Raw genomic sequence first — 26,699 nt, 5'->3', positions numbered from 1 at the left:
TCTGACAGCTCAGCCCTACGTCCTTTGCAGCGCAAGAGCACAGACTGTAACTAATTGTGGGAAGGTTTCATCTCAGAAAAGCTAATGTGAGACAGGCCTGAATTACCAGTAGTGCAGGCAGAGACAGAGAGCAAAACCATCTGGAGTCCCTGGGAAAGGCATCAGCTCGCGACGTGCTGATGGGGCAGAAATGACTCTTCATTCCCTTATATGAGGAATCGTGATACAAACAGGGGCTGGGGGAGGCCGGGGTAAACCGGGGGGCTCGCACTGACTTCAGAGCTGTCTTCCCTGCTCCTGAGCTGCACAGACCTCTTGCCGGCCTTTTATGTTTAAGGCAATTCGGTGCTTTTAAGGAGCTCAGAGATTTCTAACCGTCCTGACGCTGCCGTGGTCCAGACATACCATCAAAACCAAGTTCTCCGTGGCCGAGGTGTTTCTTTGTGGTGAGTTTCCGTAGCCCTTGCCAGGAGCAGAGGCTCCAGCTCAGCGTGTTCCTGACTAGGAAGCAGTTTGAACCCAGTGGTTTGTTTTGATTCAAACTGAAATAAAAACACAACAAAAAGCGCCCAGCCAGGAGCTGGGACGGGGAAGGAGAGGGCACGGAAATGGGCTGCCAGGGAGGGGAGGAAAGAGGCTGGTTGGAAGGTCAATAGATTGGGAGTGACATCAGCTCAGCCCCTCCCTGGGGCTGCAGGGAAACCGTCACCAGTCCGACCGACCGTTTGACTGAGAGATATTTGAAAAGAGAAACAAAAAGCAAACAAACAAAAACTATAGAAGGGGGGGCGTGCGGGGGGGAATTCAAACGCTTCAGTGAACCGCTCTGCAAATCCCAGCTCCACCAGGCAAATTTGCTCTTGCTTACGTTGGCAGAAAGCTGGAAGACTGCTGACTTCCGACCCCGCTGCTTAAATCGGGGCAGGATTTGGCACAGGTGTCTTGTAAAACCGCCTGAAAACGCTGTATCTCCCAGGATGGCTTCCAGCAGCAGCGCGGGGCGTCCTTTGTCCTGGCACCGGTTGGAGCAAACCCACGCTACCCGCTGCCGTTCCCAGCCCGGACAGAGCAGCCGGGGGCTGAATCTGCTTTTAGGAGGCACGGGGCCACTTTCCTGAGAAATACCCCAGCCACCCACACCCCAAAAACCCCCAGGGTGACAGCTCTGTCACTGGCCTCAAGGAGGAAGAGCTTTCTGGTGATGCAATGAAAACTCCCCTTGGTAAATCAGAGAGTGAAAGCAGAGGCCGGCTGCTGGGAAGGGATTGTGAAACTCCGCTCTCGGCCTGGGAGGATTTGCACGGAGGGACTGGGGTGTGCCGTGGCTGGGAATACTGCTGCGGTGGGGCACGGGCAGGCAGGCGAGCCAGCTTTGCTTTGCAGCCGATAAAATAGAAATTCCAGCTCCTACCGTGTCCTGTTTGCCCGCCCCTCCTTTCCTGGTTGCCCAGGCAGCACGGTTATGGTAAAAAACTGCCCGTTGCACTCATCCCTGGCCCACAGGACACAGGGAGATGTCAAAACAGCTATTTTGGGACACGCAAAGTTCGAGCTGCCTGAAACCTCCAGGTGATTCTGGCACCAAGGTGTGAACCCTCCCGGGAAGAGACTTGTTTTCTCTAAAATACCTGGGTCTCCTTGGGGTTTCTCCCTCTTTATCCAGGCAGGGATGGGCGGTTATTCCTGGGTCACAGGCCATGTTTAAGAGCAGATGGAGTTTAGAGAATTTCCAGCTTGTGTTGGTGCTTTCTGAAATAGCCATGGACAGGATAAAATGGGAGAAGGAGGGGAAGAGCTTTCTATCAGGAATTCTTCCTTGTTGCAGCACAAGGACACTCTGGAATGACTCAGATCCAGTGTCACTGGGCAGGTTGAGACCTTTGGCCCTGCTGCGTTGGGACAAGCGGGGCTGTGAAAAGGCTCCAGATGCACCGGGGTCCCCCAGCACCAAAATACAGGTGAGAGTTCCAGGGGTCTGTCCCCTGAAAATCCACCATGGGGCTCAGCCGGGTCCGTGCTGTGACACCTTGCAGACAAACCTGAGAGGTTGCCATAGTCACAGCATCTAGATGAAGGTGAGAGGAACAGACGGACCCAAGGAGCACAAAGATCCTTGTAAACCTCTCAGAGGTGCAGGGGGGGTCTTGTCCTGGCTCCCTGCCCTGAAGAGTTGTGCAAGGAGCATTAATTCCTCCCTGAATTCCTCCTCTGTGCAGAACAGGGAACCAGGCTCGGTCTGTCAGGGGTTCAGCGAAGCTTAACCCCGAGAGCTCTGCGCTGAGGGACATTTGCATTCAGGAGGGAGCAGCTGCATATTCAAGAACCAAAGCTCATTGGGGTCATTTTCTGGCAGGGCCCCGGGGAAACGCTGGTTTGTAATGACAAGCGCTCTGATCGTTTCTCAGATGGAGATGTCATTAGTGGCCGTTTGTGTCTCTCCAGGGAAGGCACCCGTGGCTGGGGAGGGCTCTCCCCAGTGTGCAATCTGCACACATTGAGCTCGTTAGTTCATGTTCTCTTTGCCTCTCGGTGTCCTGTGAGATGTGTTCAGGGAAGGGAGAGGTGATTCTGCTTGACTCCTTTTTTTTCTCTGCTGGACTTAACAAGGACTGACGTTGTTTTAAATGAAGAGGAAAAGGCACGAGATGGGATCTCTGTGATCAGAAATTCAGGGCTCTTCCGAGAGGATTGTTCTGGTTTGCTCTGCGGTTACACCTCCTCTCCTCTCCATCCCACTCTGCTCCCTCCTAACACCCACACGCACAGCACAACAATCTTCCACTCCCTGCTGTGACTTTCTGGGGAAGATGCTGTTGTGTGAAATCCTGGGAGCGAGTTACCACATGGAGCTGTCTGAAAGCAGCGCGCCCTTTGCAGAACAGGCCTGCAGACAGAGGAACGCCGCGCCCCTCCTCCCCAAAATCCTGAATGCTCTCAAGGATGGAGGTGGGGGAAGCGGGGAATCATCTTATAAGCTTGGGAGTCGCCTACACACATGGCAAATCTTGTCAGCAGCTGATAAAAGAGGTGGGAGGTGGGAGAGTTTTGAGGGGGAAGAACTTGGAGGTTTGAGTGCCCACAGAACTCACCATCCCGTCTCCCCCAGGGCTCAGCCAGCCGGGAGGGCCGTGGGCTCGGCCCCGTCGCTGACACTCGTGCATTGAAAGGAGACCCCAAATAGAGACTCGGAGATAACAGCCATCTACTTCAGCAGTGACGTAAAGGTAGGGAGTGTTAAGCAATTGCTTATAATAGTAATCTGACATGCTTTTCCCCTCTACAAAAGAAACATTTCCTTTTGTAATAAAAGCACAGGCTGTTCTGATTTCTCTCTACACCTGCTGCCCTGCACGCTGACTGTACAGCTTGGGGGACAGACGTAACAATGACACCGGCTCTCAATTCACTCTCCCTGGTGACCTGCTATCTTTGATAAAGAGGTTTTATAACGCAGAAGGTTTAGCACAGTGTGGTGCTGCCATCGGGAAAGTGCTGCTCTGACCCCTACGAGGAAGCAGCCGAACTCCCTCCTCACCTGGGCTGTTAAACAGACAATTATGTCTTTGGTGTTGGCATAAACACAGGCAAATTAGACACCGGAGAAAACCCCAGTGCCTGTGACAGCTGGTTGTGGCTAGAAGAAGGTGGGGGTGACAAACACAGCAGGCACACTGTGCTGGGGTGGTGGTGGCCGGGGGTCATTGGGGACAGCCAGGTGCCACCAGCAAGAGGCACAACAGGGCAGGAACCTTGCGCTGGCTCTGGAGGCTCCTTTCTGCTCGCTCCTTGATGGCAGCTGTTTCTCAGGCTGCTCAGCATCTCGCAGGATGTGAGTAAACCCGACCACAGCAGAGACAACAAAGATCAAGGTGAAATCTTCAGGAGGAACATTTGTGAAAGACTGAGGAAGCGTTTGTTTCACCCTCAGAGAGCAGACGCGGAGAAGATAGAGCACTGGCACAGGGCTCGATTTCTGCAAGGAGAACAGAGCGAGGCACTGGCCTGGTTTCCAGGAAAGGAGAACAGTGTGTCACAGCGAAGGCACTGAAAAGACCTGAGGCTTCTGCCTCAGCTTTCTGTTTCGCTCTCACAGACATGTGGGTGCTTGGAAGTTCAAAAGGCTAAACTGGAGCTGTCCTGTGGCTGGCACAGGATGGGAGGCTGTGTGCTTCTCCTGCAGAGCTGTTGCTGGCACACAGACCACAAACAGTGGTCCTGTCTCTGCTGGGGACCCCTGCACTGCTCAGCATGTTCCTCCCTCCTGTGCTGACTTTTGCAGCGGGAGTGTGGGAACCAGAGCTGGCCGGGAGGGCTCGGTACGGGGCATTAACTGCAGCGCCCAGAGCCCTGAAGAGACCCTGACAGCCCTTCAGCAGCATCTCAAAACCTCACAGCATCTCTGACGTCCTTTCCCACTGCTGCATCCTACAAACACAGGTAGGGCTGGGCACCCCACACGTTTCCTCCACCCAACCCACCCATTTCCTATTTTCTGCAGACATGATAACTAGTGAATTAATCTCACAGGCCATAAACTAAGCTGTATTAGCAGACACCATCTGTCCTTTTTCATTTGCTGATGCACGACCTATTTTGCTGTGTAGTGGAGCAGGCGCTGCAGTTTTGGGGCTCGCATGTCGCCAGGGTATAATCCGCTGCTCGCAGCGACCTGCTGATGGGAGAAGGCTCCAGGGAACTGGGCACCGGGGGGACCTGCTGTCACAGGTGCCCACTCCCTCGCTTGCCAGGAGGTCAATGCCATCGTAGGGAGAGATCTGAACCTCTCAAGTCTCTTCAGGACCATCTGGAAGAACATCAGTCTGGGGCTTCAACCCTGCGCCTGCTCCTGAGGACACAGATGTGGTACTTTTTGCTCCTGAGTAACACACTGTTTTGGAGGCCAAGTTTCCACAACAGCACCTTGGCACCCCCGGAAGTGTTGTAGCACAGAGCTCGTTCTCATCCCAAGGTGGGGTTCATTGGAACAGGCCATGGCGTGTACTCAGCACTCCAGCCGTGCTGCTCTGGCCTGCAGTGATTCCTGAGCTTTGTAGAAACTGAGCAATGGTAATCACAACAGGACAGGACAATTCTTTCCTTATCCCTGTAAGGGGATCTGGTAATGTCTTGGAGCACTCTGGTGACCCTTGTCTGGGTACAGAAGTACAGACATTAATAAAGGTCATAAAACCATCAGGATATTTCCAAGTCTGTTATCATCTTTGACTTAACCAACTCTCAAAGCAGTTCCAAAGGTTAGCGCCTAAGCCACATTTCTTCCTGAATTTACCAACTTTTAATTTAACTCAGCGCTCATTGCAGAAATTTTCCCCGAGCTCTGAAAAAAAGAGCAAGGAAATGTTGCCTGTGTGCGCCCTAGGAATCAGGGAGGGAACCGAGCATGAGGGGTCGGTGCTGACTCATCTGTTACTCAAAACCAAGGGGTCACCTGCTCACCGACCTCTGCCTGGGCTCCCAAAATTATCAGGGGAGTTTTCAGCCTCAGTGCACAACAAAAGTGGAAGAGAGAGTGGAAGGAGTTATTCAGACTGACCTTAGCCAGACAACTTCTTTCTGAATTAGCTCAGTTGCAGCATCTGGGCTTTCTGAGGAACTCTCAACCTGCCGAATCCACCCACTTGTGCGTCCTCAGAGTAGCCAGCGCTGGCTGCTGCAAGAACGGTGCAAGCGAGCTGGTGTGGAGTCATTTCCCTTTCCTGCTAGTTCTGCTCTTCTCTTTTCAAAACTGGCTTAAGCTCTGAACTCTGGGGTTTCCTACCCTGCTACAACTGGAAATGGTGGTGACTTCTGCACGGTTTTGCTGCCCACAGAGATGCTTGACCCCTTTGCAAATCTTGCTAAGCTTTGGATACTCACAGCTTCCAGGAGCACTAAGCCCTTCTGTCCCCCTCCTGTCTCTACCAAGCTTTGCCCAGTGTTCCCTGTGACTAGTGTCAGCAGGTTGGAAGAGAAAGAAACAGCCCATGCAGTCAGCACTGGAAAGGGCAGTTTCTGCCGAGAACTGGCTGGGGAACATTCCCATTTTCATAACCAGCACCAGATGTGAAAAAGGGGAAAGAAAAGTGATTCTGGACCCTGCCAGCAGCACCTCCCGTCTGCAGCCGGGCCCGGGGAGCAGCACGGTGCTCCCAGCACAACCCCCTGGCCCTGCGGCAAGGAAAACGCGTGTCATTTTCCAGAGGGCTGAGCCAGCACTAACCGGGTGGGAAATATGTGTGTGTCTCACTCTGAAAATGAGCTTGCTCAGGGTTCCCTTGTCTCAGATGTGACCTTTCCCCAGCTGGACCCTCGGTTGCCAAATCCCTGCTACCCCAGTGCTCTGTTCTCTCCGCAGCAAAACAAGGTGGGCAGAGAGAGAAGCTGTAGTTTGGTGTGTCCTTCATTCCTGGGCCAGCATGGAAAGATATATGGGGTTTGTTCTGCTGGGGTTTGCCACTGACTTACCCCTTCTTGATGCCAAGACCACAAGCCCATTCTCTCTTAACTTCTTTTCAAGAGGTCCCACCTGTACCACAGCCAGGAAATTCCTCACCCCTCCACCACCATGAGAAACCCTCTTCCCTCTCTGGGGCTGATCTCATCTATGAGTTGCTTTAGGCAGTGGTTGAGCAAACTACCCCCTGCAGTGTCTGAGGAGGCTGGAGTGTGCACAGAAGGAGGTTTCTGGGGCGATCAGTGTTTGCTGAGACCCCAAATACTCCTCTGAAATCAGGCCCTGCTGTTGTTCCATAGCATCCGTAGCAGCAGCTATGACCTTCTCTCATCGCTCCAGCCCTGGCCTCTCATCCAGGCTGCCATCCCAGTTCTCCCAAGCTCCAGGAAAAGTCCAGTGCCCGCCACTGGAACAGCCGGAGCTGCCAAGTACCTCCCAGCTGTCTGGGAGTGACAGGATCCCTCCCAACCTAAGTCTTGCAGTCTCTCAGGAGGCAACTGTTGGCAATAACAGCCCTATTTAAACAAACCAGAGGCAGCCTGGCTTTACATGGCCTCCTCCTGCCACGAATATTTGTGGAAAAGCCTCTCAAGGCAGCGCCGACTCCTGCGCTTCCCACTGTACGTGCAGCTGAGCCACAGCAACGTGCCGGGGTTCACGTAGCTCCGAGTCCTGCTCCAGCTATTCCCACCCACTTTCCGTGGATCTCCTTGCAGGATTCACAGCCCAGCACCCAGGGGTGCTGCCCACCCCCAGGCACGTAGGGATGAGCATGGGATGAGCACCAAGATTGCAGCTGGAGAAGCTGGCAGGGGATGTGGAGCAGAGCCCTGTCCCCGGGCTGAGGACCAAGAACGCCTCTTTCCCATCCAAGCAGCCAAGGCTCCGAGCCTTGCCAAACCTCAGTGTTTGTTCCTGCCTTTGGCATGCAAGACATGGCAACAAAAGCATGTGCAAGGCAGAAAGAGGAGTTCCAGTGAAGGAGGGAAGTGGGTTTCTCTTGGGTCTCTGTGACCTTTTCTGGTTTGGAAATAACAGAGATGTGCAGAGATGCTAAAAATGCACAATGAGGGTGTTTCAGCTGCCCCAGCAGCAGAACAAACCCTGTGGCCTCCTTGAGGCAGAGGAAACTGGAGCCCAGAGCCACAGCCCAGCCTTTGGCTGCTGGGATGGAACCGATGGAAATCCAGCTCCGGGGAGTCGGTGCCTTTGCCTGTTTAAGAGGAAAATTTATTTGCAGCTCTGGAACCTTCCTATGGGCACCTTGTCTTCCAGCCCCGGTTCTCTGGGACACAGGTCCTGCTGTGTGACGGGAACAGTTTTTCTTCTGCTGGCAATGGCTGAGCCAAGTTCTCCTGTATCCCACGGATTTATCTCAGCAGTGCCCTTGGCCACGAGGATCCCATTGATCCATCCTTAGAGCAGCAAGCACAGGGAAGGAGCTGTTGGGGCAGAGCCAAGAGAGGGGCTGAGACCAAAGACAGTCAAACAGCTCCAGCAATTTCTCCCTGTGCTTCCAGCTCTTCTTGCTTAACCTCAGAGAGAAAAAGCGATGCTGGCAGGAAGAAAAGGAACAGGGTTCTGCCCAGGAAAGTCAGGAATGCACCTAGATCTCCCCAGAGCTGAGAGTTAAGGCTGGGTTTATAACAAAGATAGAAATGCTGATTTGGCTGAAGGAATAATATTTCTGTTGGGAACCAGAGAGCTATTGATTACTCAAGTAACCTCAGCTATTAAACAAACAGCTACCTCAGCAGAAGGAAATTTCAGCCTGGCTTGAGGGAGAGGACCGAGGGGACTCCAGGGTGGCCCAGGCAGGACTGGGGACACACCAGCGCGCTCAGCTACTGCCCTGCCTGCGCTGCCTGCGCTGCCTGCACCCAGGGGTACCAGATAAGGGGTGAAAACAAACACAAGGTAGGCGCCCGTGAGCACCCCTGCCAAGGGAACTGGAAAACATTCACTGCAGTGGAATCACAGCCAAGATTGACTATGGAATAAGAAGGATTAAAAGTGTCCCACAGGACCTGGCTCAGCTGCCAGGGCCCTCCCTGGACACTGGGACAAGGGCAGCTCCTTCTGCCGCCCCAGGGCTCTGCAGGGGCTCTTTTCCCAGGAAAGTTTATTACAGGCTGGGAAACAACATCCAGCAGAGCACAAGGTCCTGTTCAGTGTATTCTGGGCAAAAGAAATGCCACCAAGAGGTCTCGTATAGCTTATGGCAGGGACCAAACACGCAGGTAATTCAGCGTGGCTGTGGAACGGGATCGTGTGAAAGGACTGGGAGCACGTCAGAGACTCAGCTGATGTGCAGATTCCAGGCTGTGTAATATTCACATGATCATCCCTTCTGCAGTGTAGGCAAGTACAGGGGGAACGGCGAGGAGAGCTGGCTGAGCAGTGGAGAAGGTCAAGAACTAGGAGGGTTGACGTGGCCTTTTGCTTGTAGGAGGTCCTGGTGCCACTCCCGCCCTGGAATTTTGAATAACCTTGAAAAAAATCACCTTGAAACCCGCCTTAGAAGCAGCCGTAGCTGCCCTGAGCGGCACCGAGAGCTGCTCGCAGGTCCTCTCCTCCCCTGCCTGCCCACATCAGAGGCACCAAGCGCAGCTGGTCACACAGGGTGACACCGCCACAGCCTGCTCCTGAAAGCCTTGGAGCCGCTGCTCCCACAGACGTGTCCCCCAGCAGCACAAGCTGGTGCTGTTTGCAGAGTTACCATCAAATAAGCAGCAGTTTAGCCACCCCCAAGTGTTCTCTGTAGAGCCAGCGGCTGTGCCTTCATGGGGGGAGGATTGTGCACTCACAGCAATGGCCTTCCCTAATTAAAGCATATTTATGTTCGTTATTGCAATTCTGCTCTCTCATTCACCCAGGCATTCCTGGTTGCATTTCTCCATGGCCCCTCTGCTGGCCCCCAGCCTTTTAAATGACACGTGAAAGTTGTGAAACTATTTCAACAAAACGGTTGTGACAGGAGCATCGGCCTCTCCCTGTTCTTGGATTGCAAACAAGGTTTCTTCAGCCCTGCTGGGTTTCTGCTTTGTGCTTCTTCCATCTCCACCCCACTACTGGTTTCTGACACTCGCACGAGTTACCAGCAGTGGGCTGCTGACCCCAGAGCTACTTCCCTCAGATAGATACATAGTGAGAATCCTGACGGCAAAAGGTTAGTGCAGGCTGAACAGGTGCTAATGAACTCACTTTCTAGTTTGCTAACGTACTGCAGGGCCCTGCTGCCCAGCCTGCGTGTAGGTGTAGAGTCCACACACCCCCCTGCTGTGGAACCAGAGCTGTAAACCCACCAGCTTGTTCAAGCGTTAAAAAGTGAGCCCAGCTTTTGGATTAGGAAGAGAAGAAATTGAGCCCAGGGCCGTGGGCCAGCACAGCCGTAGGTAGCGCTGGGATGCCGCAGGGCACAAAGGTGACCGTCACCCCTTGTTCTCTCTCCGCTAGCAGATCGGATCCCGTTATGCAACCGTTCCGCTAAAAGGCAATACGACATCCAGAGCGATTTCAAGGACTTTGTTATTTTGCCTTCCAGGTCTGCAGATCCCCAGGACCCATATCCAGAGAGCTTCCAGCTATAAGAGTGCACCTGGCTGCCCGCGCCACAACTATTGCTTCCTGCGCGGGCAGGGTAAGTGTTTGGGCTGCTGGAGATGTGCAGTTTAGGATTCCCACCCCAAATACACACTGCTGGGTTCAGTCCCAGTGCACCAGCCCAGCTTACAGCGTCCTCTTAGCTCGATGCAGTTCAGGGGGACCAAGTCTGCAAACTTCTGATTCGTTTCATCAACAATTTGTACTCTAATCCCAAAAGGGAACTCCGGTTCCCTTCTCCAGAGAGGGACCGGGGCTGCTGCCCAGTCCCTTTAGCCCATCCTGGAATTACAGGGACTCGTGGCTCTTCCCAGCACAGTGTGACACACGCTGGTGTCCTGGCTGGACACATTTGCAGCTCCAGCACCAGCTGCCAGGCTCTGACCTGCTCTCCCTGTCCAAGAACCAAGCCCAGCTGTGCCAGGCTGTTAAATCATTGTATAATATCGCTGCTACCCGAGCACCAGCCCACAGCAGCACGTCAGCCAGACAGATGCTGAGGCAGATTCGGATCCCACAGCCGTTCACAGATCCCACCCTGACCCGCCACCCCCGGAGCATCTCTTACCTCTCCCTGAGCCCGCTCCCGCTGCAGCGCTTGTCTCTCCGCAGTCTCCCCGCTCTCCTTTCCCACTCCCCTTCCCCTGCGCCACCTCCCCGGCGTGATGTCAGCGCAGCCCTGCCTCCGCATCACACCCTGCACGCAGATCACACCCCGCCGCTGCTTCCCTCCCGACGGTTGCCACAGCGACAGGAGGGGGAATCCCATCCTCTGGTCCTCCTGGTTTGGTATCACCCACTGCAGCTCTTCCTAGAGCCTGGAGACCAGGGGAAGGACAAGGTGACAACAGGGAACAGTGACAAGCAAAGGACAGCGATACCAGTACAGTCTTGGGAGAAGTCGTGGCTCAACATACCTGGAAGGGAAGGGAGAGCAGAGGTAGTGGTGGGAAGCAGGCTCACACAAAACAGGCACTCACCTTCTCCGCAGTTGTCACCCATGTCCCCAGCGCTGTCCCCAAGCTCTTCCCACCCCTTCCCTTCATTTCTCTCAGTCAGTTCTTTGTTCCTTGGCCCCACACACACGTCCTTTTTCAGGGCTGCGCACACACACTGTGATTGTACAAACTCTACAGACGAGGGGTTCGTGCTCCTTGCCCACAGCACTCGGCAGTCACTTCTCACCCCCAGATCAAGGTCAGAGAGCAGGTATCAATCAGAAACCTCAGACCAGCTCCAAGCCAGACCTTCAGGAGTCAGCAGACTCATTATTACTAACCACAAATCCACAGTGAAAGGTTTCTCTGCAATCTCTCTTTCACAGATGGTTTCATCAGGAAGGGAAAAGGGCAGGTACTGTATTTTCAGGACTGCAGCACATTTTTAATGGAAAGAGATGGCCTAGGGCTTTTCAACCCTCCCCCATCCAAGATGCTGTTTCTTTTCAGCAGAAATATTGCTGCATTAGAGAACAGGTCACTTCCTCTATCAGTGAGAATTCAGTGTCCTATTTGATGCTGGTCCTTGTGCTATAAATAGGAATTTTCCCCTTTTATAGTTGCTGAATAATTGTGTGTATGAAATATGAACACGGTTTTCAAAAGAGTGCCTGATAAGCAGCTTGCTGGAGTGAAATTGAACAGAAGGAATTTACAGCACCTGCAGAGCATCGCATGCTGTGGAAAACATTCAAGGTCGGCGTGATGGAGACAGGTCACAGAACAGATCCAACTACAGAGGACATCAGCTCGAGCCAAACAGGCTCCCCACAGCACCCCAAATCATTCCATGCTTCACACTTAGGGAAGGATCAAAGAGAAAACAGAAGCAGCCCAGCTCGGAGGAGCCAGCCCATGTTCTAGAAAGCCAGGAGGAGCAGGCAGAACAGGTTTTTAAACCAACAGCAGGCACAGTAGCAGACACAATTCTTAACAACGAGGAAGAGCGTAGTTTAACATGGGTCATCAAAAGAACCAAGGGAAGGACACCACAAACACCAGAGGCAAAAGCTTGCCTTCAAAAGGCTAATCGGAGGTACAGAGCTGTAATAATAACACCAGAGCACAGAGACTGAATGGTGGAGGAGCAAGAGAGCCCAATTATGCCAAAGAAACGAGTTGTTTCTGGAGGAAATGGGTGGATGCAGCCTGACCCTTCCTGGTGCTGGTCCACAGTGGCCAAAGCGAAGCCCCAAACACACACGGGGCTGTGAGGGGGCACTGAACAACCGCCCTCCATCAGCGCATCAAGAACAGCCGTTCTCCGGGATAGCTCGGAGAGCAGGAGTCAGTGTCCTTGCGGAGGTAGAATAAAGGGAGGCCAAGAAATGCTCTTGTTCCCCACATTAGAGCGGATTTTGCCCCGTGTATTTAGCGAGGCACTGAAGGAGGGGAAGGGAGGGATGCAATGAGGTGTGAAGGACAGAAAGCAAACGAGCAGGAACAGAAGACACAACATGTGGCTTCCAGTTACTGCAGGAGGAGAGAAGGAAATAACATCATTTCCTCCACAAACTCAGGAGGTGAAGGGGAAAGGGCTTAAAAATACCTGAAAGCAGCTCTGAGCAGGCAGGGTCAGGATACACAGGGGCTCAGCGCTTCCAGCATCGAGCACAAAGAAACAGAGAGAAAAAACAGGAAAAGACATGATTGCTATGGTGATATAAAGCATTGGAACACAGCAAAGAGATGAAAGGAACTACAAGCCACATTTTCAACTGCACAGAACATCCTTGAGATAGGATCAGGCCCGAGGATCCACCCAGCTGGATTGTTAGTGGGCTGTGCTGTCATCCACCTCCTCTTCCACGCTGTCCGCAGGCCAAAGAGGACACAGCAACAGATACAAAATGCAAAGGGGTTATTTTATTCTCGATTCAGAGGTTAGACAAGGCACCATTTGATTTAAAAAGAAATGCTAAAAAAGAAACCCAATTAAGTGTTATTTTTGCAGTCAATTAAGTCTCTTTTGCATTTCTCCAGAATTGCGTGAATTGCAGCTCGGTCAGGATCACAGAGAAGCCACCGCTTTGCCAAGGCAGGTTTGCACTAGAGCCGCAGCCCCTCTGGTCAGCAGCAGAGAAACCTCGAGAAGTCTCCATGCCGGGGTTTAGGAACACAGCAGAACGAGAGAAACAAAACTTCCAGGAAAAACAAAACCCACAAACCACACCATGGCATCTTTTTTTTTTCCATTCCATTTCAGAAATGATGAGTCATTTGTTCATTTTGGTCCTCGCTGACAGGAAGCGAGTTTAGAAAGATCCCAGTGCTCTCCAAGTACCAAAATGCCGTGAGATAAACCCTGACGATCCCAGAGCGGCTGGAACAGCGTGTAGCCCGACCCTCCTAACAGGTCGAGGACCCGCAGCCGATCCCTGGCAGAAATGGTTCACTCTGCACAATTGTTTTGCCTCCCCAAACAGTGATTGCTAAGGAGAAAGCCATCTCCTCTTCACAGTGATTCTGCTGAATAAGAGATCCAAACTAAAACCAGCCAAATCAGCCCCCCCAGCCCCTTGTCTACCACCTCCTTATCCCCCTCCCCTCAAGCGTAACCCCCTCCCCAGCTGCCCTCCCTGCACCCGTGGGTGATGTAGCAGAGCGTGCAGCGTTTGGTGGTCTCTCATCTTGTTCACGGGGTCACTCGGCTGCAATAAACGGGAAGAAAAAATAGATTTAGGAAAAAAAACCCAAAAGCTAAAAATTGTGGTTTATGGCAGAAAAAGGCTGGTGAGCTGGATGCGAAGTGAGCACAGAGGGGAAAAGGAAGGAAGAAGAACACCTTGTTCTTGCTGTGGACTGGCTTGAGATGCCAAGATAAAAACCGGTCCCAATCAGAAGTTCTTTAAAATCACCGAGATATGGGGCAGCTTGAACACACACTTTCCAGTACCCAGAGCCCTTTTGCAGGAAATCAGAGATGACAGATGAGGCACCAGCCATCTGGGCACTCTCGGGGGACCACGGGCTGCTGACGAAACCAGCACCGTTTACTTCAAACCCTCTTTCCCTGCAGTCACATGCTTGCAAGAGCAACAAGTCAACTGCTTTCAGTTCCTGGCGTTATTTCCAGTTTGCTGGAAGGGAAGAAGTTGTTTCTCTGGAAAGGATGTGCAAGGATAGAGAGCAGTTTTCAGAGAAAGAGGAGTTATCAAGAAAAAGAGTAAGGGATTCCTAAGGATCAGACATCTGCTCTGGCCACGCAGCCCACGGCAGGGAGACAAGCGCTCTCCTCCGAAGAGGAGGGTGTTTGGGAACACTGAATTGGTAAACACACATGGAAGGCCAAAGGACAGAGTTCCATGGGGCCAAACTGCATTTACAGCAGGGTCCTGTAGGAAGGGCTGGAATCCTGCACGGACAAAGGTCACCACAGCCACCTTACAGCAGCAGAACGGCCCCGAGAAGCCGGGACACCAACCCCACCGCACACAGTGTCCTCGAATGGACAGCCTGACGGAGCCGTTCCATTTGCTCAAGGAACAAGTACATTTCCATGAGCTCATAGTGAAGGTTGTTGGCTCAAGGGCACATGAAGCCGGTGGTTAATTACGCTGTCTCTCAGGCCTTGGAAAAAAAATCATTTGCTTTGCAATAAGGTTTTATTTAGACTTTGGGATCAGGAGAAGCTCGACACGTTTTCATCTCCTTGGCCAAAGCTCAGGCAAGAGTGAAGAGATAAAACCCAAGTCCTTTTCTTGTCCTCAGGAGATCCCAACTTGCCCCACACAGTGACTGCCAGGCTCTGACCACAGCTCCATGTTAAAAACAAGCAAAAAGTATCTCACTAATTCTTGCTATATTTGGGCCCCAAAAATGAGGAGAAGCTGAAAACCCCAAGCTCTCACCCACCCTCTTTCTGCCCCATCACAACGGGAGGAACACAGGCTGTGTGTTCACAGGTAACCTGCCATCCCACAGCGAATAAAACCCACAGAACAAGAAGTTGCCAGCCTGCGCTGAGCAGCAGCTCCCACGCACAGCCCTTCACGTCCTCGCCATGAGCAACCCCACCGTTTCATTTCCCACACCGCCCATCCCGCACCCTGCGAAGGTCCTTCCACTGACTCTCCAACCTTCCAGTCCCCTGAGGAGCAACCCAAAGTGCAGCTCCTTCCAGCTCTGCAATGAAACAAAAGCCTTTTGACCCAAAGGGGTGCAAACCCCATTTTTGGCAGCTGGTGCTCGGGCTCGCTGCGACCTCTAGAGGCCACATCTCCAGCACCCACAGACTGACACTCACATATAGCGAGATAGAGACCGTTAACAGCTTGTTTAATTGAGAATGAGCGCAGCCCTGCCTTGGGCTGCATTGTTTTGTCCCCTCCTCTTCTACTCTGCTCAGCTCTTCACCCTCCCCAGCCCCAGAAAGACAGAGATGGAGAGACAGAGAGAGAGAAAAGGGAGAACTCCATCCTGGGACGGAGCCCTAAATGAACATAACCAGGTCTTTACATGTCGCTCTCGAGAAGGCTGCCAGGATGCTGGCAAACACCACGTCGGGAGACTGGGAGGCATCCACCGCCGTATGGATCCCTCGCTTGCTGTAGTAGGAGACCAGGGGAGAGGTCTGCGTGTGATAGGCCTTCAGGCGGGTTTTCAAGGCTGTTTCGTTATCGTCCGAACGGCGGATCAAGGGCTCTCCAGTGACCTGGGAGAAGCAAGGGGACAGTCTCCAGCTGTAGCCGCAGCCTGGCACGCTCCCCCCTTCTCTCCACAGCTACGACAACCCCGGCTCCCGAGCCCCAGGTCTGCAGGGGACAGCGGGCAAACCCACGGCAGCCAAAACGAGTCCCAGAAAGTCACTGAAGAGAGAAGGATTCAGCATCGTGGTTGTTCCCCCACACACCACTCCACTTGCTAAAAGGAGCCCAAGGATCCTCCAGAGCAGACACCAGCTACAGTTGCTCCCCAGGAGGGAAACCGGCCACAACCCACCGCAACTTCAGCTATGGACAGAGTCCAACAAGTTCTGAGATTAGCAGAACAGCCGTGCCCTTCGCTCATCCCTCCGGGCCTTGCTCCCCACAGCGCTGTCGGCTCAGGCAGTTCCCCACGCTCCCCAAAAAGCCAGGACAGAAGGTATGAGAGAAGGAGAGAAAGGAGTTTTTTCCAGGGATGCTGCAAAGCATCAGCTAAACCCAAAGCAGCGCAAGCTGTGGCCTCAGGAGCTCACATACATCGTCCTTCATGTGCTCTTTCGGGGGTCTGAACTCCTCGTGATAAGAGCGGCCACTCGCTGGGTGAATCAGCCTAAGACAGAAAGCAAGTGTCAGCAAAGTAGCGCGGTGTCAGGACAAGGTCTCCTGAACCTGCCACCCGTCAGCACAGAAACATCCGCAATAGCAACCCCATTAGCCTTTCTCTATTAACAAAAATAATATAAAATTATCTTCCAGCTATTTCTGTACCAAGAGCCTCTTTAGGCACTTGAAAAAACAGCTGCGCTAGGAGATGGAGAAGGAATTGTTACTTTCTGCTCTACTGGGGAAGGGAACCAGCTCCCGGAGGTGTGAAGGTGACACAGGACAACAGCAAACAACGGGAGACATGTGTGTGACCGCACGGTCACAGCTGACCCTGGGGAGGACGTCCAGCAGTGCGCAAACACGTGTGCCACGTCCTGAGCGAGAAGGAGAAGCTCCAGAGAAGCAAGAGCACAAAGACATTGGGCTTAAAGGCTGAGCTGGGGCACTGAGGACAACGATTCATATCAGCAATTTATGTTCAGCCCTATTTACAGGGCAAGGAGGGGGCTCTGTTTGAGGCTGGCCCAGATACGGGAGAGCAGGCAGGGGATCAGGGCAGGAAAGCCCAAACAAAGTAGAAATCTAATATACAACAGCACTACCGTGAGCCCTAAACACTGCCAGAGTGACAACAAGGATCCAAAATTAGGGTGCTGACCCATAAACTAGGAAACCTCACCCCACGCGCTGAGCGTTTGGGAGAGAAGAATTACCGTCCAGTGATCCTGCGGATGAGCAGGGAGTCGGGGATGCTAAACTCGATGACGGAGTCCAGCTTCTCTCTTCTCTTCTCCAGGAGCTCGTCCAGCTGCAACAAAAACACCCGGCTGAGCCCAAAAACAGCTGGGACAGAGCCCCAGGACCCCTGTCCCCGAACAGCAGCTCCCGTACCATCTCAGCCTGCTTCACCGTGCGCGGGAAGCCATCCAGGAGGAACCCGTTCTTGCAGGGAGGGGAGTCGAGGTTGTTCTCGATCAGCTCCACCACCATCTCATCGCTCACCTGCGGAGAAACGAGTGCACGGTTTTACACCCCCGTTTGACACGCAGCTGCCGGGCTGCACCAGACCTGTTTTGCAGCCGTTCCTGGTCCTGGAGGCAGCAGCCACAGGGCAGGATGCTGCTGTTAACAGGGCAAACGCCGCATGCACTGGGGAAGTAATCCCTGGCACCAGTGTCACATCAGTCCCTGCCACCAGTGTCACCAGAGACCTGTCTGATGAGACATTTCACACCAGGGACACTCCAGCCCATGCAGGGACTTGGACCAGCGCTGTCACCTCTCTGTTACAAACGTTGCTGTATTTCAAGAGAGATTGTAAACTTGTAGACAAACTCCCTAGGTTATTTTTTTTTGTAACTAATTCATGATACAAAATATCAATGTAACCTCTATTTCCTGTTACTTTGTACTTTCACCCACACTTTCCCCTCAGAAGGCAGGTCTGGCCAGGAAGGGCAAAGCAAGTGAGTTGCTCATTGACTCTTGTAACCCTTGTGTAAAGGTTCGCAAGATGTGTAAGGGTTTGCAAGGTGTGTAAGGGTTTGCAAGGTGTGTAAATGCCCAGCAGTCGCTGACAAACTCAGGCCTCCCTGGATAGTTTTTCCCATATCGCGATCCCAGCATACTGCTGGGATTAGTGCTTTTTCCACACTGCAGCATGTGGAAAGTGCCAACAGATGCTGTAGCCCCAACAATAGCTGTTTATTGGAGAGCAGCTCTCCTCAGCAGCGCTGTTTTCTCTGGCACACACAGCTGGGACCCAGCAGGATTGGGGACCGGGATGTCACAGCACACGTAAACAAGAGCCCTGCAGCGGGGAGGAGTTTGGGTGAAACAAGTCACTTCTGTGCTTTCCCGATTACCAATTTCAAAGGGTCCTGCTTTGTAATCGAGCATAAAACTCACCCCGAACGCTGCTGCGCTCCCAGCTGAGTTATCGCAGAGCTGAGGACACTGCTGGGATGTACCCACCGAGCAGCCCGATGCCACAGCCACACACACACGTGGCAGATACGACCAGCCTTGCCAGATAACGTCCCTATCTTTCACAACCAGCTGGCATATCGCGGGCTCGGTGTTGCAATGCAGGCTTGGAGTGAAAGCTGGAGATAAGCCACGTTACTTTTCCCTCCTGGGGCTTGCAGATTCTCTGTGCGGTGTTAAGAGCCCGTGACAGCGATGCCCAAGTTCTGCCCCACACCGCTTAGCTTTGGGGGAAGTCACTGCAATTTGCTGTCCTTCAAGTTTCCCCAAGGTATCTCAGTCATTCTGGCAAGATAACAAGATCCTCAGAAAATGAATGTTAGAGATCCTAACTCTTGTTCCTTTGGGGATCCAAAGTGTCTTTCTCAGAGCACCCACCGTAACTACTGCAGCAACACCCCTAAATCTATTTTCACTTTAAACTTACAGGCAAACAGCATTTATGCAAGAGCTAGGACACAGATGGACCCTCTGAACAGTTTTTCACCTCACAGGGGTCCTGGCATCCCATTAAGAGACACAGAAGCTGCAAAGTGTGGCTGTATCGTCCTACAGCTCTGAGGATAAACCTTCATCCCAGGAACATGAAAATATTGAGGTGGAAAGAACCAACTCAGGGAGACTGAGGCTGCTGGTAAGTAAGGAGCAATTCTGATGAGCAACGATGTTTTTATAGGATGTTTCTCCTGCAGGATAATGAGCAGAAGAACCCCCACCTTCACCCTGCAATCTGCCTTCCTCCAGTAGTTGTTTTTTGTCACTGAGGCTCCTAATTAAGAGGTGGGTTTTGATTGCTCTCCCTCCAGGTGCTGCCAGACCATCTCCCCACTACCCACCAGCTTTCCCGCATCCATCGTCTCTTTGAGCCGCTTGCCCAGCTCGGACCCCGAGGCCACCATGGCCCGCAGCATGTCCCCGGTTGCCAGGTGGCAGACGCAGTAGGTCTCGGCCAGCTTGGGAGCCTGCGGGAGAGGACAGACGGGAGGTGAGTTCCCCGGGAGGGGTCTGGGGACAGGACCCGGGGGGCTGGGGTGCACACCCGGGGTTTGGTCCCCCCATCCCAGTGCGGCCTTGTCTCCGCATTGGGACGGTCTGTGACCGGCCAGCACATGGCAGGGCCCGCACGGAGCCGGGTGCTCCGGGAGCGGGGATCGGGCACCGGAGCCCCGTGGCTCGCCCCGGGGAGGGGATACAGGACAAAGCGCCCCGGGGCTGCGTGAGCCCCCGGGGGCGGGCAGTCCCGGGGCCCTCCAGAGCGGGGCAGACCGCACGCTCCAGCCCCTCGGCGGGAGAAGTGAGGACCGGAAACCCGCGTCCTTCCAGCGGGAGCTCAGGCGCCGGGCCCAGCGGCGGGCAACACCGGGCGGCCTGGTCCTGCCAGCCGCTCCCGCGACCCCCGCACCTCTCACCTGCGTGCCCTTGCCGGCGCCGGGCGGCCCCAGCAGGACAGCGCGGATGCCCTGCCGGAGCCCCGGGCCCGGGGCCTGCCCGCGGCCGCCGCCGCCCCCCGCCTGCGCGCTCGGAGCCATGGCCGCCGCCGACTGCGCGCCCGCCCCGCCCCGCGCCCAATGGCCCGCGCCGCCGGGGCCGCGCGCATCGTGGGCGGGTTTTCGCAGCTAGGGGGCGTGGTTCCGCGGAAAGCGGGCGGGGTTTTGCGGTGAACGGGCGTGGTTTCTCATGGAGTGGGCGGGGTTTCACATTGAACGAGAGGCGTTTTGCAGGGAGTAGGCGGGGTTACGTATGAAGTGGGCGTGGTTACTCCGGTCGTGGGCGGGGTTTGCGGCGCTGCGTGGGCTGCAGCTCCCTGCTCGGTGCTTGTCCTGGCGCTGAGCCACCGGGCTCTGCGTGGAACGGGTTCGCCACGCTGCTGCGTGGGCTGTGAAGCGAGTGAGCACTGCGGTGCTCCGCACCAAGCTGCTGAGAGCCGGTATCTCTCTGTGTTCCTCCCAGTGTGGGGCTGTCTGCGTGGCTCCCCCATCCTGCACAGCACAGAGCGCTGGGAAAACAGGCCAGTATCTCGGAGATGGCAAAGCTTCCTTGGCCCTGGTTGCCAGGAGAGTCCATGGCAAAGTCAAGACCACATACAGGAATCCAGGATAAGTCAGTCCCTTTCACCTCCTTTATGGAGGCAGCTACCCCTCCGCACACAGCATGTTGTCTCCTCAGAGAGGAGGGAATTGCAAATCAACAAATAGAAGAAAAAATCCCTTGCTCAGCCTGTGGTGTTTGTGAGGTGGAGTAGTGGGGCCATTCCCAAGTGCACAAATCCAGGCAAAGCACAAATTCAGGCAAAACCATGGCTGATGGACCAGACGGGGCATCTGCACCTATGGCAGAGCTGGATTTGCTGTCAGGGAACCCACAGAAACTGGCAGCAGCACGACATGGGCAGCGTCAGTCCCTGACGTCTTCCTTACTCCTTCCCCAGCCAAACAGGCGCTGCACAGCCATTAGTCTGCAGGAAGCCTCGTTTCCCTGGCAGCAGTATTTCAGAGGTATTTTTGGCACTTTTCCCCCCAAGGGTCCCTGCACACGCGATGCACGCGCAGCCACAAACGCCCTTGCAGCAGGGCTGGTCTTTGAGATGGCTCACAGCTCTGCACCTAGAGGCTGGGGATGAGCTGCTGGTGATGGGGACTTGGTGAGAACCTGGGGTGTCTGCTGGGGGTGGCTCCAGCCCGGGAAGGGGGTGAGCGAGGCGGGGAGCAGTCTCTGAAAGGCATGAAGGATGCTCAGAGGCAGCTCAGCCAATGGGGTCGCTGGGTTTGGTTGCCATGGCCACAGTTGGGAGGCAGAGCGAGGAGCAGGGTGCACAAGCAGAGCCCCCCCCATCCTCTGCAGGGGTGGCTGGCCCAGGAGCAGGGGCAGACAGGGAATGGGGGCAGGACAAACAGCCGCTGCTGGGGCCAGTTCATTTGCTTGGGACACCCGCGGGCATAAGCTCTTTAAATGATTTTTAAGGTAATGGGATGGGGGGGACGGTGCGGGGCTGCTGGGGAAGCTGGCTTGCATGGCACAGGGAGGAGGGGGCCAGTGAGGGATGCCTATGAATGCTGAATTTTGGGAATGGTGGGTGGAGGGCACCCTGCCGTCAGTGTCCCCGTCCCTCACTAACTCCTTGCACTGTCTCTCCCCTGAGGCCCCCCAGCGACAGCTACACCTCGGGGTGCTGCAGGAGCTCGGCGTTCCTCGGGGGGCCCCCTGGCAGCACGTCTAGTCACCCCCCGGGAGGTCAGCGTTGGGCCGTGGTAAGGAGGGAATGGGTACCCAAGGATGGGGCATGTTTGCCCAGGGCTGGCAGGAATGACCCACTTAATTGCTCATCCTTTCCATACCCAGCCAGGGGGGCTCGGTACTGCTTAGTGATGTTTTTGTGGAAGGAAGGGTAAGACTGGTGGTGTTGATCTCTTTTTTTCAGTGTGAAGCTCTAAGAGCTTCAAAACCCAGTTTTTCTCCCCAGTCCCTACCTCTGGAGCTTGCTGGTGGTGCTTGCTCAATGCATTATGACACCGTGCTGCTCCGGGGTCAGCGTGGTCTTTCTCCTAGTGCCCATCTGAAATGTCGTAAGTGCGTCTCTGCAGAGGAGGAGTCGTGTGTGGCTCTGAGAAATGAAACCTCTGTCGCCTGCTTGCTTCAGATCAGAGGGAGCATGTTCCCCTAAGAGCCCGGGAGATAAACCTGGATTATTGGAGTGGAAACGTTTCCTGCAAGCTCATGCTAGGTCTGCAGCTTGCTGGGTTGTGGGATGGGCTGGAACCAGGCAGGGAGATTGCTGAATCTAAGCCTGCGACCTTAAAGCTAAAGGTCCGCTAAGTGTCAGCAAGTGGCCCGTGCTGCGCTCTTTAAAGGTACTTTCCTTTTCCTGGGGCTCGTGTGCCTGGGCAGGTGTGCCCCTGAAACTTCAACTGTTTTAAAAGCACAAGGGAACTTCACCCCATGCAATGTCCAGCAGCTCTCGCTACACGCTGGAGCATGAATGGGCACGTTCTGGCGTATATAGGCCATTGCTTTGCAGGAAAGTTGGCTTTGTTGTTAACCGTGTTGGTGCCTGCACTGCTGCTGAGGAAGACGGGGCTGCTGGGTGCCAGAACACAGCTTTGAGCTGCAGAGAAATGGGTCTCCTCCCCCTGGAGAAGATGCTTTCACCCCCAGTGGGGCTCTCAGCTGGCGCTGGTTTGGAGGAGAGCAGCGGAGAGCAGTGCCCAGGGCCGGGAGCACCTTGGGGAGCAGGCTGGGTGCTGTAGGCTGGTGGAGCTTCTGAAGCCTGGCCTCTAATATTATTTTCTTTCTTTTTCCAGTGTGTTGCATATTTAGAAGCTGCACCCTACCAGAGGAGGCTTTCAGCCAGCGTTATCACACCTTGACCATGAATGGGTACTTGAACGAGTCCAATTTTATGATGGTGGAGGAGGGTTTCAGCACCAGAGACCTCCTGGAGAACATCCTGGTGGAGCTGTGCCAGGCGGTGAGGGCTGGTGGCTCCCGGCACCCCGACAGAGGTGGCCGTGGGGAGGTGACCACTGCTCACTGCGGCTTTCTCCTAGAGTGACCAGCAAGCCTTCTTCGTGGCAGACCTTGGGGACATCGTGAAGAAACACCTGCGCTTCCTGAAGGCCTTGCCGCGGGTCAAGCCCTACTTCCCAGTGAAGTGCAACGGCAGCGAGGGAGTGATTCGGCTGCTGGCGGAGCTGGGGGCAGGATTTGCCTGTACCAACAAGGTAGGGGGACGAGTGGCACAGCTCGGGATGAGCATCCTCTGGGCATTTGTGGGGCAGTGGCAAAACTCACCCTCCTTTCCTAAATTTCCACTCGCTAGACAACATTTACAGGGGCCAGAGTCTCCCTCTGCCGTCAAAACCCTCCCAACACAGCCCAGAAATCCCCTGTCTGGTGACTCAGGCTTATTCCCCCTGGCCGACATTCCTGTCTCTGGAACTGGTGGCACAGCACGTCCCTTGGGTGCTGCTGCCAGAACCATCCAGCTTAGTGGCTTTAAGGCTGGGCCTAAAGCTCCCTGCTCTCTCCTGCTTGTCATTCGCAATAGCCAGATTTCTAGAGAGGAATCCAAAGTTAAGCCGCCTACTTGGATGTAATTAACTACAACGTGTTATGAGGAGGAGAAAGTGCAAAGAGTCGTTCCAGCTCAGACCAGCACCGCAGCCGTCACCCTCACAGGGGACACGTGCACCACTCCTGCTAAACCCACTTGTTTTCTTTCCTCCTGGTCTCAGGCTGCTTTTAAACATCTTGCTTCAAGCTGTCCCACCAGGACAAAGTCCACTGTGGTCTCTATGAGCTCTTGGGGGCTTTCCCTGGAGAAGTCCAGGCTGCGGTGCTGGCGGTTTGCCCTTTGCAGTGCCGCAAGCTGGCCGAAGCCCAGGGCTAACCGTGGCCAGAGCTGGGCAGCGCCGGTCCTGGGGCCCTGCCTACATGTGTGCCATTTTCCTGCAGGCAGAGATTTCACGGGTTCAAAACATTGGAGTCCCAGCCGACAAGATCTTTTACAGCAGCCCCTGCAAGCAGGTCGCCCACATCAAATACGCGGCCAGCCGCGGCGTGCGGCTGATGGCCTTCGACAACGAGGTGGAGCTGAGCAAGGGGGCCAGGAGCCACCCGCACGCCAGGTGGGTGTCCGGCGGCGTCGCTGGAGCAGGAGGCTGCAGGAGGAGCTGGAGAGGTGGCCGTGGGGTGACAGAGGGCCCCAAGACACCTCAACACTGTGTGGACTTGCTCTGCAGGATGCTGTTGGGTATCGCCGCTGATTCCAACCCTTCTGCCCATCCGAGCATGATGTTTGGGACCACGCTGGAGTCCTGCCGGCACCTGCTGGAGGCGGCGAAGGAGCAGGCTGTGGAGGTCGTTGGTGTCAGGTACAGCGTGTGGTCCTTTTCTCCATAGGGGGAAGTGACTGTGGGGACTCTGCCTTTCCAGAGTAACACAGGGGTCCACGGAGCCACTGGAGTGAGGTGGAGGCTGGACCTGGGGACACTGACCCTTGTTGGGATCAATTTAGGGCAGGTTTGTCCCTCAGGGAGGGTTTGGGGGGCTCCGCAGGCTCAGCATGGTGAGTGGGAAGCTCAGAGTTGCCCAGTTTCCCCCAATAAGTGACAATCCCAGTGCTGTGTCCCCTCGCTGCTCTCTGGGGACGGGTGATCCCTGCTGAAACAGGGATTGTCCCCTCAGCTTTCACCTGGGGAGCGGCGGTCTGGAGCCGCAGGCTTTCGCGCAGTCCCTGGCCGCAGCACAGCTGGCCTTCGAGATGGGCACAGAGCTGGGCTACCAAATGCACCTCCTGGACATCGGAGGGGGGTTCCCCGGCACCGAGGACACCCGAGCCCGGTTCGAAGAGGTATGTGGCTCTCTGGAGGGTCTCCCCTGGGTCTGGCTCCCTGCAGAAGGGCTGAGCTGACAGAGAGGGGACATCTTCCCATCCAGATTGCTGCCGGGATCAACGCTGCCTTGGACTTGTATTTCCCAGATGGCTGCGGGGTGGAGATTGTCGCCAGACCCGGGCGATACTATGTCACCTCCGCCTTCACCTTCGCTGCGAGCGTCACGGCCATGGCGGAGGTTCCCATGGATCAGCCCAGTCCCGGCAGTGTGTGGGATGGTGGGACGGGCTCGTGTCTGAGCCCCCCTGAGTCCTCTCCCTGCTCCCCCACAGAGGAAGACTCTGGCAGCAAGAAGAACCTCGTGTATCACCTCAGCGATGGCATCTACGGTGCTTTCAGCCGCCTCCTGTTCGACAGCCCCTGCCCCAGGCCGCAGCTGCACAAGGTGAGGGCTGGCCTGGTTTCATAGAATCACAGGATGTTTTGGGTTGGAGGGACCTTCCCAGCTCCCCCAGTGCCCCCTCTGCCATGAGCAGGGACATCTTCACCAGCTCAGGGTGCTCAGACCCCGTCCAGCCTGGCCTGGGATGTCTCCAGGGATGGTTCATCCACCACCTCTCTGGCCAGCCTGGGCCAGGCTCTCACCACCCTCAGGGCCAACAATTCCTCCTCATGTCCAGCCTGAATCTCCCTCCTTTAGTTTAAAACCATCACCCCTTGTCCTGTCACAACAGGTCCTGCTCAGAAGTCTGTCCCCATCTTTCTGATCGGCCTCTTTTAAACACTGAAAGGCCACATTCCTCATCCCCTGCGGTGATTCCGTCTGTCCCTGCAGAGACCCTCCCCGGGCCACCCCTGGCACAGCAGCAGCCTGCGGGGACCCCCAGGACACGCCGAGGACGGCATCGCCGAGGGCCTGGAGCTGCCTGAGCTGCAGGTTGGGGACTGGCTGATCTTCGAGGACATGGGCGCCTACAGCATCGCCACCTCGTCCCCGCTCGGGGAGCGTCCCCAGCCACAGATCACCTATGCCATGTCCCGCCTGGCCTGGTAAGGGACGGTCCCATGTGCGCCGGGCGAGGGGACGGGGATCAAACCTTGGGATGATGCTGAGTTGTTCTCCAGCTGGGCTCTTTGCCCAGGTGGGGAGGTCAAGTCCCAGAACCTGGAGATTCAGGGTAAAAACAGAATCACAGAATCACAGAATCACAGAATCGACTGGGTTGGAGAAGACCTCAGAGATCATTGAGTCCAACCCTTGGTCCAACTCCAGTCCGTTTACTAGATCATGGCACTAAGTGCCATGTCCAATCTCAGTTTAAAAACCTCCAGGGATGGCGAGTCCAGCACCTCCCTGGGCAGCCATTCCAATGCCTGACCACTCTCTCTGCACAGAATTGCTTTCTCATCTCCAGCCTAAATTTCCCCTGGCAGAGTTTAAGCCCATGCCCCCTTGTCCTATTGTTGACTGCCTGGGAGAAGAGACCAATCCCCACCTGGCTATAAATTCCCTTCAGGTAGTTATAGGTAGCGATGAGGTCACCTGCCCTCAAAGGTAAAAACTGCCCTCAGAGGCAAAATTCGCCTTTTTTAAAACATCGAGGCAGTTTGTCACAGGGGGTTGTTGCCCTGTGAGGTATGCGAGCCCCTGAGCTCCCCCTTCCCCAGACCCATCCTGCAGCGTTTCACAAGGGGCTGCTCCCCCCGTGTCTCCCCCTTTTGCAGGAAAACCATCCAGCTCTTCCAGGGCAAACCCCCGCAGAGCGACGACGACCGCGAGAGTGTCTGCGCGCCGCTGTCCTGCGGCTGGGAGATGGCCGAGTCGCTCTGCGTCACCCCCGTCTTCGCTCCCACCGGCATCATCTGAGCAGCGGCGGCACCGGGGGCAGGTCCCGCGGCATCGTCCCGCTCCGCGCTCGGGGCGCCCGTGGGCGAGGCCTTTGAAGCGTCACCGTAAATCCGGTTCATCCAGCTCAGGTGGTGGCGTGTGCCGGCGAAAGGGGTTTGGCGGGTGGCGCCAAGCAGATTTGGGTTGGTTTTTTTTAATTATGGTAATAAACGGTTGTCCAGCGCG

General features: G+C 55.0%; 3 protein-coding genes across 8 annotated transcripts in view; 1 reads left to right on the top strand and 2 right to left on the bottom strand.

Annotated features, from left to right (window-relative positions):
• The window catches only part of RNF19B (ring finger protein 19B), a 25,203-nt gene extending 14,513 nt beyond the window's left edge, over positions 1–10,690 (bottom strand). Inside the window, exon 1 of the mRNA XM_082071330.1 lies at positions 10,626–10,690. The gene's annotated coding sequence lies outside the window, so the exon portion shown is untranslated. The remainder of the gene's footprint in view (positions 1–10,625) is intronic.
• AZIN2 (antizyme inhibitor 2) lies at positions 9,520–26,699 on the top strand. 5 transcript variants are annotated; one of them, XM_082071332.1, is made up of 12 exons: positions 9,520–9,623; positions 9,999–10,094; positions 18,723–18,927; positions 19,100–19,278; positions 22,592–22,758; positions 22,838–23,011; positions 23,745–23,917; positions 24,032–24,163; positions 24,477–24,642; positions 24,729–25,070; positions 25,461–25,675; positions 26,351–26,699. In XM_082071332.1, exons 5-12 carry the CDS (start codon positions 22,660–22,662, stop codon positions 26,490–26,492), a joined length of 1,443 nt encoding a protein of 480 aa, XP_081927458.1. In that variant the 5' UTR covers positions 9,520–9,623; positions 9,999–10,094; positions 18,723–18,927; positions 19,100–19,278; positions 22,592–22,659; the 3' UTR covers positions 26,493–26,699. The 5 variants fall into 5 exon arrangements, with proteins under 5 accessions (XP_081927458.1, XP_081927457.1, XP_081927461.1 ...); XM_082071331.1 differs by lacking the exons at positions 9,520–9,623; positions 9,999–10,094 and adding an exon at positions 17,316–18,564; XM_082071335.1 differs by lacking the exons at positions 9,520–9,623; positions 9,999–10,094; positions 18,723–18,927 and adding an exon at positions 20,722–20,788 and having other exon boundaries at positions 19,182–19,278.
• Positions 12,900–19,864, bottom strand: AK2 (adenylate kinase 2). 2 transcript variants are annotated; one of them, XM_082071337.1, is made up of 7 exons: positions 19,703–19,863; positions 19,130–19,255; positions 17,199–17,309; positions 17,021–17,115; positions 16,239–16,311; positions 15,514–15,709; positions 12,900–13,706 (listed from the first exon to the last, which is right to left on the bottom strand). In XM_082071337.1, exons 1-7 carry the CDS (start codon positions 19,820–19,822, stop codon positions 13,699–13,701), a joined length of 729 nt encoding a protein of 242 aa, XP_081927463.1. In that variant the 5' UTR covers positions 19,823–19,863; the 3' UTR covers positions 12,900–13,698. The 2 variants fall into 2 exon arrangements, with proteins under 2 accessions (XP_081927463.1, XP_081927462.1); XM_082071336.1 differs by lacking the exon at positions 12,900–13,706 and having other exon boundaries at positions 13,737–15,709; positions 19,703–19,864.

The sequence above is a fragment of the Streptopelia decaocto genome (genome assembly GCF_964273445.1).
Source record: "Streptopelia decaocto genome assembly, chromosome: 23".
NCBI classification, from domain to species: domain Eukaryota; kingdom Metazoa; phylum Chordata; class Aves; order Columbiformes; family Columbidae; genus Streptopelia; species Streptopelia decaocto.
This window is presented reverse-complemented; position numbering and strand designations above follow the sequence as displayed.